Genomic DNA, 12,067 nt, shown 5'->3' with positions numbered 1-12,067 from the left:
AGTTCTTTCCTTTTCCTGTGGGCAGCAAACTCTGCTTGTCAGTAGGTTTAGCACATGCTCAGAGAGGGACAGTAATTTGCCTGAGGTCACACAGTAAGTCAGATTCTGAGGCCAGTCTAGAACTGGGGACTCCTGACTTCCTATCCAGGGCACTTCCCGCTCTGCCAGGTCCCTCAGAGTGGGTGTCCCTCCCTGGGTGGCCTTGCTGGATATCTGGAACAAACAACCTCTTTCCTCCTGCATCTGGCCCACAGGATTGTCTATGAGAATGCCTCCTGGCTACGTGCAAAAATAAACGTGAGCTGTGCAGGGAGGGTGACTGTGTGAGTGTTGGGGGCGGTAAAACAGGGCACCTGGTGCCCGTTGTCAGCAGGAGGCCAGAAAGCAAGGGGGCTCTGCATCTGGGAAATGAATTCTGCACCCCTGCCCTTTCCTGTCTGCCAGAGAGCTCCCTCGCCATCACCCCCGACCACAGTCCTGCCCCACGGCCAGCACTTCATCCCCAGGGCTCGCCATCTCCCGGTGGCTGTGCTAACTAACCACCCATGGGTGACAGAATTCAAGTCCACAGCAGGTCAACATGCTGAACCACACCTAGCCCTGGACACTTGGCGCGGCCCCTGCCTGGCTGCTTGGTTTCCCCAGGGAAGCAGTCTCGGGGCCCAGGCCAGGCTTTGGACTAGAATATGCATTTAACCAAGAGTTATGCATTTGCCCAAGACACCAGGCAGTTTCATGCACGTTATCATTCGAGGAGCTGCATGTTATTCCAATAAACCCCACCATAGATAATTACAGTGAATACTCATGGAGAGATTACTGTGGGGGCTACGTACTTTGCACCTAGAACCCCACATTTAACCACATTTAACCCCGACTTTCCAGGCGGTATCATCCCCTCCACATTATAGACAAGGAGCCGTAACTAGCCCGCGAGCATACAGCCTGGCAGAGGTAGCGGGGGGATTCGAACTCAACCTCCTGTCTTTCTAGCTCCGGAGTCCCCGGATTTCCTCCCTGGCTGCATTTCTCATCTTATACGGGCTTCGTGGTAAGTCTGTTTCCCCTCTCTTTCGCCCCCTGCGGCCAGTGGACTCCTGGGGCCAAGGTTAGGCTGTTGGTCACATCTCCACGTCCATGATCCCAGTCTTCTCTTCTGGGAGCACCTACAATGGGATCACCAGGGATGTTTGAGAGATGTAGAGTCTAGGTACCTCCATGTCTTCTAGAATCAGAACCTCAGGGGCAAAGTTTGGGCAAGTGCCCAGGGGGCTGGGTGTCCACTAACCTTGGAGACCCTGAACCTTGGATTGCTAAGGATGGACCAAGAGGCCCGTTGCAGCCCCAGGCAATAAGATCTAGAGTTTTCCTGTCCCTGTCTCAGGGCTTTCTCGTATTCTAATCCTCAGCCTGCAGGGGAGCCTTCTGGGCACTTCTGGGCTCACAGTCCTGCTCCTCTTTCCACCAGGAGCTAAACTTGGGCAGGGAGCAGGCCGGCCAGTCTGGCCCATGGAGTGTGTTCAGCTTGTTGGCTGGCAGTGCCCTTTACACATCTAGATGGTTGGAAAATTACAAAAGGAAAATATTTTGTGACATCTGAAAATAGTGTCAAATTCAGCCAGGCTCTTTCTGTATTGCCCATGACTGTTTGCATGCTCAGACACAGAGCAAGTAGCTGTAACAGTGTCTGTCCAACCCACAGAGAAAATAGCTTCTGGATGGCTCTTTACAGACAACTTGGGCATCCCCTGGTTTAAATTTAGCATCTTCAAATTTACTTGGCGAGCTGGTTAAAACAGGTTGCAATCCCTCCTCCCAGATTTTCTGATCCAGCCCGGCTGGGTGTGGCCTGGGGGTTTGTATTTCTAGCAAACTCCCAGGTGGTGCTGTAACCACACTGTTGAGAACTCCAGTTTAGAACAACTTGGGCCTTCAAAGCCCTCTGCCCCACGCTGGAAGCTCTACCCCCCCAGACCTCCTCCAGGGAGGGGGCTTGAGATGGACTTCAGGGAGAAGCACCTAACCCAGGCCCCCTCTCACCTCCAGGTCCACCAGCCCCTCCTCCAGGCTGTCCTCCGTATCTGCTCCCCCTGGTGGCGGCAGCTGCCCCTGCAGCCTGTCCCTCCACTGAGAAACATGATCCTCAGCCTTCAGAGTCTGCATCTCCTTTCCTCTTCAGAAGTCTACTTCTAAGACTCTAATCTAAGAATCAAGAATGCCAGGCACAGTTTGTTTGTTGGAGGACAGAACAGGACACCAGCCGGTCATCTGACCATTGGCCAGGCAGCTGGAAAGACGCCCAGGCTGGATTTGAACTTGAGTCTGTCTGAGTCCAGAGGCCATGCCTTGGCCGCCACACACACAGCCCGCTGGGGTGACTCTGCCTGCCGTGCCGGGCAGGCAGGAGAGCTGCCCCGGAGCTGAGGTGACCTGCTTGAATCCCTCTCCCCCTTACCAGTGTGATGTCGGCCACGTAGGTCCTGCTCTGTCTCTCGGCGCTCCCATCTTGAGGGGGGAGCCTGATTTAGAGGATCGTGCACGGCGGAGGCTGTTATTACTCTTTCTTACTCACCCCCATCTTCCATCTTTGCTGCCCTTCACCTCCGTGCTTCCTCTCACCGGCTCAAAGTATGAGGTCATGGGGTGGGGGGGGTGCCGGTTGGGGGGCATGCTGCTCTGGCCCGCCTTACCCACCGGGCTGCACCCCTAGACTCTGGGCAGCAGGGAAGAGAGCTAACAGAGGGGTCCGTGGGTGAAGAGGCCTGGATCTGACCCCCAGATCTCCTGGATGATGTGGGAAAAGAACATTCTACTGGGATCAGTAAGATCTCAGTGGTGGATGAAGTGGGGCCCCCTAAGCGGCAGCACCATGTGGGACAGAGCCCACGCAAATTCTAACAAGCCCTCCTGGGACTCTTGACTTCAGAAGCTTGAGACCCACCAGATTAGCTGTCTACTCCTGAGGTTGCTGTAACCAACACAGGACAGAGATGTTCTTTGCCCAGGAGAGGGGGAGAGAGACTGGAAGCCAACCCACAGAGCCTTGAGTGCCAGGCTCACTGGCTGGGGCCATATCCAGTTGATAGTAGGGAGCCCCTGAAGGTTTTTGAGCAGGGGGGGTGATCTTTGTTCTACCTGGATGACTGGACTTGTGCCAGGCAGGAAAGCTATCAGGGAGGGCAAGTGGGGAGCGTTCAGCAGGACAGCTCCTGATGCCAAGGCCAGTTAAGACTTTGAAGGGCCCCTTGACCCCTTGGGTGGGGGAAGGGCTTTTCAAGCAGAAACTGCTTTTAAGGCTGGCCTAGTTCTGTTGCCTTGAGGGAAACCTCAGATCACTAGGAGATAGACTCGCCCTTGAATTCCAGCTCTGCTGTGGGACCTAGGACAACCCCTTTATCCCTCCAACCCCCAGTTTTCTCCTCTGTAAAATGGGCCTGACCTCCAAAGATCGAGTGTGAAGTTAGTAAGAGGATGAGGGACAGATGAGAGGATGAAGCTAGTGAGAGAAAGAGAATGAAGGTGAGTGTGCAGTTAGGAGTGAAGGCCACAGTGAGTGTTAGCACCCCCTTTCCAGTCTGCTGTGGGGCTGGCACAGAGCTGGGGACCCAGACAGTGGTGTCCTCTAGTCACCCCCAACTAGATGGGGTTTTTGCTTTCAGAAGTTATTCGTTCATTGTCCAGTCATTCAACCAGCCCTTAAGCTGCCTTTCTGACTACCTACTATGTGCTGGGTGTTAGGACACAGAGTTCAAAGTTAGACCAGTCTTTTGACCTTGAAGAGTTGATTTATTCAGCAACATCCATGGGGCGCTACTGTGTGCTTCGGTGGGGTGGTGTTGTTGGGAGTGAGGTTGAATGTTGCTGGTGGGGAGGGAAGGACCGGGCTGAATTAAGCCTCTACATCTGGGAAGAGCAGGAACCCGGAGAAGATGCTGTTGGCCCCCTCCATCCCGATCAGGGAGTTCTTGTCGGTGGCCTGCAGGTAGACCTGCTCCCCCTGGCCCAGCTTGAGGACCACGCTGCCAGTGGTGACTTGGAAGGTGTTGGAGACGTAGTCACAGAAGGTGACCACCTTCTGCTTGGCATCCTGCTCCCGCATGAGGTTCACACACAGGTTCCCTTTCGAGCTGGCATGGTAAGTGAAGTAGTAGAGGCCGGGCACCTTGCAGGTGAACTTGCCACTGCGAGGCTCGTAGTTGTTGTTCACGTTGGTGATTATGCGGTCGAAGCGGATGGTCTGCTCTCGCCGGAGGGCCATGTGGAGGGTCCGAGTGGCCGAGAAGGCGACTTTCTCTGTGGCCTTGTAGTCGCCCGATTCACCCTGGGGGCCAGGGGGACCAGGGAGCCCTGGTAAACCTGAGGGGCCAATCGGGCCCTTGGGGCCAACTTTTCCTGGATTCCCAGGAATCCCTGGGTCCCCCTTCTCTCCAAACTCGCCATGGTCTCCAGCTAGCCCTGGCAGCCCTGGAAAAACAGAGATAATAGAAATGAGGCCAGAGGTCACTGGGAACCAAGAGGCGCAGGCCTGGGCCTGGACAGCGAGGCAGGAGTCTGGCTGTGTGATCTCAGGCAGATGCCTGTGCCACTCTGGTCCTCAGCATCCCATAAGTGAAAAAGAAGATGGGGGAGTCAGATGAGGGCTGGTTTCCTTCCAGCTGTCTGTGTGTGATGTGCCTGACAGCAATGGGACTGGCGAAGGAGAGCAGAAGAAGGCACTGGGCAGCCTCCTCACCGGCTCACGCCGTCACCCTTCTTGGGCTCAAGCTTGGAGCAGGGATGAGCAACTTCCTGGGGACACCCTACCCCTCCCCGCCACCCACTCCATGGCAGACAGCCTTACTCAATCTCAGCATTGTTTTGTTAAACCTGGAAGTGGGCCTTAGGGTCCTGCGGGCCCACACCCAGGCAGCCACAGCCTGATCTGGCACAGAGAGGCACCATGGCTGAGAACAGGGCTCAGGGGACAGGCGAGTGTGCGTCTCATGTCACATCTACCATTACTAGCTGTGCCACCTTAACTGAGTCACATTCCTCCAGGTGCAGCTTCCTCCTCTAAAATAAGGATGGTGGCATTTTGCGAGGGTTCAGCGAGATGAGTGCTGGACACCAACCGCGGCCTCGCTGGGTGAGTGAACTCACTCCCGGGATATGGAGGCTCCTTTGAACCCAGCCATGACTTTGCCAATGTGTTATCGCCCACCTCTGACAGGTGAGGAAGTCACAGAGAGGTGACGTCACTGACTCTGGCGGGAGCCCCAGACTGTGACTGCGGGGTGCCCTCTCTATCTGGGCTCAGAAAGACAGCTGTCTCAACATTTCCTGGGCTACTTTGGGCAAATCAGCGGCCTTCTGGACACCCCTGTTCCCTCCTATAAAGTGCAGTGGGCATCCCGCCTTGAGAGCTGTTATGAGACTGTGCATGGTGCTGCACCTCTCGGCTGGACAGCTGTGAGGTGGGGAGCTGGGGTGGGGCCTTGGCCAGTGACACTACAGCTTCCCCAAACCTACAGTACCTCTCTCTCCCTTTATCCCTGGGGTCCCAGGTTTGCCGTCAGAGCCAGGCAGCCCGGGGATGCCTGGGGTGCCAGGGATGGCCTGGAACCCAGTGCAGCTGCTCTGGGCCCAGGAGAAGTCCAGCAGCTCCAGGAGCAGCAGCGGCAGCAGCACCGGGACTGCCACCCTTGGGGTCTTCATCGCCACACCGTCGCGGCCACTTCTGCAGGAGGACAAGATGCGGTAGGTCATTTCCACTGTCGATTTGTTCATTCACTCATTCTCTCATTCGTCTGTTCACTGAGTGGCCCATCCCCCAGACCCTGTGTGCGTGCTGGGGATTCCGTGGTGGACAAGATGGTGGACTCCCGCCTTCATGGAGCCGACAGTTTGGGAGAGGACAGTGGTCCACGTCAGCAGGCAAGTAAATGAGGGATTTCGGGAGGGCGATCGTGGGGAGCTGGGGGTGGGAAGGGGGCTGGTTTGTGAATGAGCCTCTCACCCGGAGGGTCTAGGCCAAGAACTGGAGGCTCAGAAAGGACTGGGGGAGGAATGCTCTAGAGGAAAGGGCAGTGGACGCAAGGGCCTGAGGCAGGACAGAGCCTGGAATGTGGGCCGCAGGGAGGCCCCAGTGGCCACAGGGAATGAGGGGCCAAGGGAAGGAGCTGAGGTTGGGCTGGTGTGTGGGTTTGGGGTTTTATTCATTACAGCATCAGGATGTGGGAGCCTGGGCTGCTTTCACTGAAGACCACGCACATCCTAGGGCAGCCCTACGTGGAAAGGCCGCCATTTGTATGCCAAAGAGGACCCAGGAGCGCAGGGAGGGGAAACCATCAGCTCGGGACACGCAGCAAGGGCGGTGGCCGGAACTCACACTCGGCCCGCTGGCACTGATGCCAGAGTTCCAGAATATTCTCAGGCTCCTCCCAAAACTGTGGGTCCTGATGAGATGGCCCCCTCTTAATCCTTAGGAGGATGAGCAAGAGGCCGTGAGCTGGAGGAGCATGGCCGGGCCTCCATGGCAATAGTTCTCAGGGCAAGGGACCTAAAAGACCATCCAGCCTGGTCTTTCATTCTAAATCAAAATGACATTCTCATAATATTAAACTAACTTATTTCAGGGGGAACTTTTTATTTTATTTTAAAATGATCACACGGTAAAACTGACCATGTTTTTTATTGGAGGTGGGGAACGTGTCACAGCTCTGTAAATGTTAACACATCTCTAGGTTTACTTAATCACCACTCCAATTGGGATACAGAACAGTTTCTTTGCCCCCAAACACTCCCAGGCCAACCCTGTTGAGTAACACCTCACTGGCTCCCCTAAACTGGCACAACCATTTGTCGCAATTACTATAGTTTCTTTTCCCCCCAGAAAGTCATATAAATTCACTCAGTACAGCTGTAACCTTTTGAAATTGGCTTCTTTCACTCAACAAATTGCCATTGAGATTCTTTGAGGTCGTGTGTATCGATTATTTTTTATTGCTAAATTGTTGGTTGAAATTTTATGGCATTTGGGTGTTATTTTTCATCTGCTAGGTTGGCACTGAAGTTTGAACTGGTTTCCTTTATGTTAGACTATGAACTTCTCTCCCTCCTCCCCCCCCATCAGTGAAATGATAAATTTTTGAACTGGGGTTTGTTGCTTTTAAACTGTGAAGTTTTCAATTCATCAACTTGCAAGTTTCGCTGAGCAAAGTCACCCACAGGGTTTCCATGGCCCCGGGAGCTGTCATGACTTGATTAGGCCCCCAGATTTTAGGGGCAAATTTGAGATAGAAGAAAAATTGCAGTTTTGTGAGCAGATTGGTTACACGTCCTTCACCATCAAGTCATACAAACTACTCTCCTACCCGTTTATCTGCTGGTGAGGCCAGTGAGGGAGAATGAGCTACATACAACATTTTAAAAGGGAGCCCTTTCAAGGGAACATTGTGGTGCACTTAGCACATTTCCTCTAACAAATTCCAAAGCACTTGAATCACTCCCAGATAAAACTGTTCTCATTCAGCAGTCTCTTCCCAGCTCCTCCCCTCTTCCGCCCCAACAACTGCTATTCTGCTTTCTGAATCTGGGTTTACCTATTCTGGACATTTCATCTACATGGACCCCTACCCCCCAGGGACCTTGTGTGCCGGCTTCTTCCTTAGCATAAGGTTTCACCCAGCCCAAGTTTCATCTATACTGTAGAATGTGCCAGCACCTCCTTCCTTTTCAGGGCCCCGTAATATTCCACAGTATGACTGTTACAATTTGTTTATCCATTCATCATGATGAGCATCTGGGACATTCCACCTATGGCTACTGTGACTAGTGCTGTTAAAAACAGTCAAACACGGCCCTCCCTGGTGGCGCAGCGGGTTAAAGCACAGCACTGGCAAGCTTAAGCCACTTCCGCATGAGTTTGATCCCCGCCTGCCCCGGAGGGGATCCACATGGCGGCAGACCTCTCTGCCCGCCCGCTGCTCCCCTCAGCAGTGTACTTCATGATCTGCCTGTTCTGCTCCCCACTTTGTCTCTGGTGAATCCTCTCATCCTCCGCATCTCTGGCCTGTACCCCAGTTCTGCATGAATAAATAAGTAAATCTTTAAAAAAAAACAAACACAAGGGTTTTTCTGGGTACCTCTTTTGAATTCCTTAGGGTGTATACTTAGCAGCAGAATATTAGGTCTTATTGTAAGTCTGTGTTTAACTTTTTGAGGAACCCTCACCCTGCTGTGAAGTTTCCCCTGTAACATCTCCACCCAGGGCTCTTTCATTTGTAGCTTGTACCATCTCAGTGATGGGCAGCTTAAGACTTACCAAGACAGCCCATTCCACATTTGCCTAGTCAAATTCTCCCCATCCTTCAAGGTCTGGGTGAAAGGCTTTCTCCTCAAGGAAGCCTTCCCTCATTACCTCTCAGCTCACAGAGGCTGAGCTATTTCATGCTCTTAAAATGGGAGGGTGGCTGAGGACCCAGGCGAGGTCATGCTGGGAAAGAATCATGGAACTTGAGGCCAGCTGTTGTCTGGTCCTCACAGTGCTCTAGGGAAGTGGGTTGAGAATCTTCCCCAACTTGCAGATGAGGAAACTGAGGCTCATGCAATCTGCCCATAGTCTATCAAGGGTAGGACTGTGGCCAGACGCGACCCTTCGGCAGCATCCTGGCAGCACCAGCCCAGAATCTGGAGGTGGAGGCCTACCCAAGACCAGAAAAATCCATTGGATTTGGCTCATGTGCTCAGAAAATGGGCCTCAGCCCTTCAGTGTGATCCTCATCACTTCATCACCCAAACTCCTGGGCTAGGCCAGACCCTGTCCTGAAAACCAAGAAAAGCGAAGGTAGGAGGCACCAGGGCCTGTGAAGCCCCAAAGAGAGGGAGGCTCTTGCGGGAAGTTTTGCAGAGTGACAAGTCGACAGCTTTGATAGCCCGCTGGCCCCTGACCCGGCACAAGGCTCTGTGCTTTTCCATGCCGCTAGCACGTAAACTTGGTTCTCCCCAGAGCCATGGTGCGCTTTCATTTCACACTGGAACTGGGCATGAGTGAGGTGTGGGCCTCAATGGGGGTCACGCAGCCACCTGTGAGAGTCACGCTCCGGGCCCTCTCTGGTGGCACAACGTGCTAAGGCGCAGCACTGCGAGGCAGCAGCCACTGCAGCACGAGCTTGCTCCCCGGCCAGGGAGCTGACCCATGATGTAGCTGACCCATGGTGTAGCAGACCTCTCTGGTCTCCCCGGATGCCCCCCTCAGCAGTGTATTTCAGTAGATCTGCCTGTTTCGCACCCCACTCTGCCTCTGGTGAATTCTCCGCTTCACCCCCACCCCCCGCCCCCTCCACCTCTGGCCTGTACCTTCGTTCTTGTGTGCATAAATAAATAAATATTAAAAAAAACTTACACTCACAGGATTGATTCTAAAACATACAAGGCGCTCCATTAGGAGCTCCCTGTGCCTGGTGGCTTTGGCGCCAGGCAGCTGAGAGGGCCGGCACCTGCTGCCGGGTGGAGGCCTTTGTTGTTATTACGCAGCTGTTGTTAGGTAGGACACCGCCAGTAGAGGGAGCCCGCGGGCTCCAAATCCGGCCGCTGCTGCTTTGTCCTAAGGGCCTGGCCAGTCCCTGCTCTCCTGCCACAGTACCCGCTTTTACAAAATGGGCACAGCGCTAACCTTGGCCCCAGGGCTGGTGGGAGGACAGTTAGGACTCACAACAGAGCCTGGCATGGTGCAAATATCAGCCATTTTTCATTATCACCATCATCTAAGAATCCCAAGTTGAGGGATGTGATGGGAAATGGTTGGGAGCAACTGCTCCTTTAGGAAATTAGGCCGTGGGGGCGGGGGTGCTCTGTGAGGTGGAGGCTGCCCGGGTGTGGGGAGCTCCCACCAGCTGCCAGCGTGGGGTGAGGGTGGTGGAGGCAGGACTTTGGCAGAAGCAGAGGTTGACCCTCTGGTCCATTTTAGGGCCACTGAGTCTCAAACTTGGGTGCAAACTGGACCATCTGGCCCACCTACCCTCTGCCCACGCTCTACCGCACCAAACTTGCTCCCCATACTTTTCCCGCATCTCCCACTCTTCTACCTCCTTCCTCCCCAGCGGTCCTTTACCTGCACCCTAGGCTCCCTGCTGCCCCAGAGGGGCCTGAATCGCTCCGAGCCTCCTTGGCACGGTGACTGTGCTGGGAGAGCTGCCAGGGAACTGGGCGAGAAGGACCCTCACAGGGGCAAGTGGGCTGGGCCCCCTCTCCTTTACACCACCATGGCATTCACTCAGTGTCCACCTGTGAGTCATTTCCTGAAAAGGGTCAAGCTGCGTTTTTCATAGGTGGTAAGGAAGCCAGCAGAGGCAGGTGTTGGGGCAAGGCCGGGCTGGGCATGGGGTGGGGCCAAGAACCTGGGTTCTAATGCCGCCTCTGCAGCTCACCAAGCTCCGGGGTGGCTCTCTGCCGGGACTTGCAGCCCGAGGGGTGCCGTGACTTGCCCAAGATCACCAGCACCCGGGAGAACGAGCGGGCTCAGCTTGGGGACTCAAGGACCCCGAGCCCTTGTGCATGGCTCCTGTTTCAGACGACCTCCCTGGCACCTGGGAGCAGCAGTCCCCCCAAACAGGAGCCCCAGCCTCACCTGAGAACCTGGTGTCCGCTGACGCTGCAGGGCCGGGCAGCAGTGGGGCCAGGAACTGGGCGCCCGCTCTGTCTGTCTGAAGCGGAAGCTCCATTCCCCAGACTCGGGCAGGGCCTTCCCCTGCGCATGGCCCTGCCCTTGGGGTCTGGCGGGTCTTCCCCTTCCTGACAGCCCACTCCCCACTTTCCTGCTGCCCCGGGCAGTTTCAGGTCCCATTTCTCTGCAAACTGGAGGGTTGACTGTAAATGAGGCAAGGGGTGGTGAGTTGGGTTTCGCTGGCTCAGCAGCTGTGGGTTGCACAACTGTCCTGGGAGGATGTCCACAGCCCGGTCCTGGGAGGATGTCCACAGCCAGTGGCTGGCCTGTCAAGGCCCCGACCTCATGATTTCCAGGAGGGACAAGGGTGTTCCTCAGAGAAACGAAAGCGTGGCCTGCCTGTTCCTGAGCTCAATCTCAGTGAAAATCTTGATTCATCTTTTGATTCTGCTACTTTCCAATAAATGTTCTCAAGCAAGGAAACCCCAGTTTCCTCTCCTGTGTTATGCGAACATAACTGCACCTGCCCTAGATGTGGCTCCGGTACTGGGCTCTCAAATGGGAGAGCGGAGGGAACAGAGGAGATTACTGGAAAGTGCAGCGCTCATGCTAATTGTTCATATCACTCCTTGACCCAGGCAGCTCTTTTCTGGGCTTGTGTCTTCTGCCTTCTTCCCATTCTGCACCCCTGCTCTTTCCCTATTCTCGGGAAATAATCTAATAATGAATTTTAAATAGGCTCATTATTTATTTATACCCCTTCCTCTGCCAGCAGAGCTTTCAGTCGATGATAATAACAGGCACAGGCAGGGGCACAGGCAGGGGCCTGTTGATCCTGGAATCACACCAAATTAGGGCTGGAGAGGGGCTAGGAGGTCACGCAGACATCCCACTCACCTTATGTAGGGGAAACTGAGGCCCAGAGGGAGGCTATCAGGAGCCTGTCTGTGCTAGGGGCTGTAGATAGAGCCACCAAGTGACTCAGTCATTACCCTACCCCCCTTGGGGGAGGGGTGTCCGTTCTCCCCCGGGAGACAGGGTCAAACATGAGATGACATAGGGTTTCAATGCACCAGTAACTGTCACTGGGGAGTGACTGCTGGAGTCCATGCCCTCTGCAATGCCCGGCAGAGCTGGCAGCCAGCCACTGGCCCAGGCATCCGCCCCGTCAAGCACCGGCCGCTGGCCGAGGTCAGGAGGGTCTTCTGGGACATCTGTGCTTGGAGATAGAAAACACTAGAGCTTGTGCATACTGGTGGATGGAAATGTGGGTGGTTAGGAGAGACTAGTTTAATGCAACCAAAGTGCGTCTGGTCAGCAACCATAGATGCAAAGAGACCCAGGCCTGGGGACTGGTGGCGGGCAGCGGATTCTGAGCAGGGAGAAGGGGGTGATCGGTTGCAAGTCTGTGTAGCTGCTTGAGGC

At 54.7% G+C, this 12,067-nt stretch overlaps 1 protein-coding gene across 1 annotated transcript; it reads right to left on the bottom strand.

Annotated features, from left to right (window-relative positions):
• Positions 1-3,772: 3,772 nt before the first annotated feature.
• Positions 3,773-10,758, bottom strand: C1QB (complement component 1, q subcomponent, B chain). Its single transcript, XM_004679375.2, has 3 exons — positions 10,607-10,758; positions 5,514-5,716; positions 3,773-4,464 (listed from the first exon to the last, which is right to left on the bottom strand). The coding sequence occupies exons 1-3, from the start codon at positions 10,732-10,734 to the stop codon at positions 3,890-3,892; spliced, it is 906 nt and encodes a 301-aa protein (XP_004679432.2). The 5' UTR covers positions 10,735-10,758; the 3' UTR covers positions 3,773-3,889.
• Positions 10,759-12,067: the final 1,309 nt, after the last annotated feature.

This window comes from Condylura cristata, unplaced genomic scaffold, assembly GCF_000260355.1.
Source record: "Condylura cristata isolate star-nosed mole 26May11 unplaced genomic scaffold, ConCri1.0 scaffold00008, whole genome shotgun sequence".
Classification (NCBI taxonomy): Eukaryota; Metazoa; Chordata; class Mammalia; order Eulipotyphla; family Talpidae; genus Condylura; species Condylura cristata.
Note: the sequence above shows the minus strand (reverse complement) of the source record. Positions and strands in the feature narration are given on the sequence as shown.

What these genes read in the sequence shown, in the direction of transcription:
- C1QB (XM_004679375.2), bottom strand. Translation starts at nt 10,734, where the DNA reads ATGCGCAGGGGAAGGCCCTGCCCGAGTCTGGGGAATGGAGCTTCCGCT. An exon ending in AGCGGACACCAGGTTCTCAG is followed by an intron (nt 5,717 to 10,606) that starts GTGAGGCTGGGG and finishes GTCCTCCTGCAG; the next exon opens with AAGTGGCCGCGACGGTGTGG. An exon ending in AGGGATAAAGGGAGAGAGAG is followed by an intron (nt 4,465 to 5,513) that starts GTACTGTAGGTT and finishes CTGTTTTTCCAG; the next exon opens with GGCTGCCAGGGCTAGCTGGA.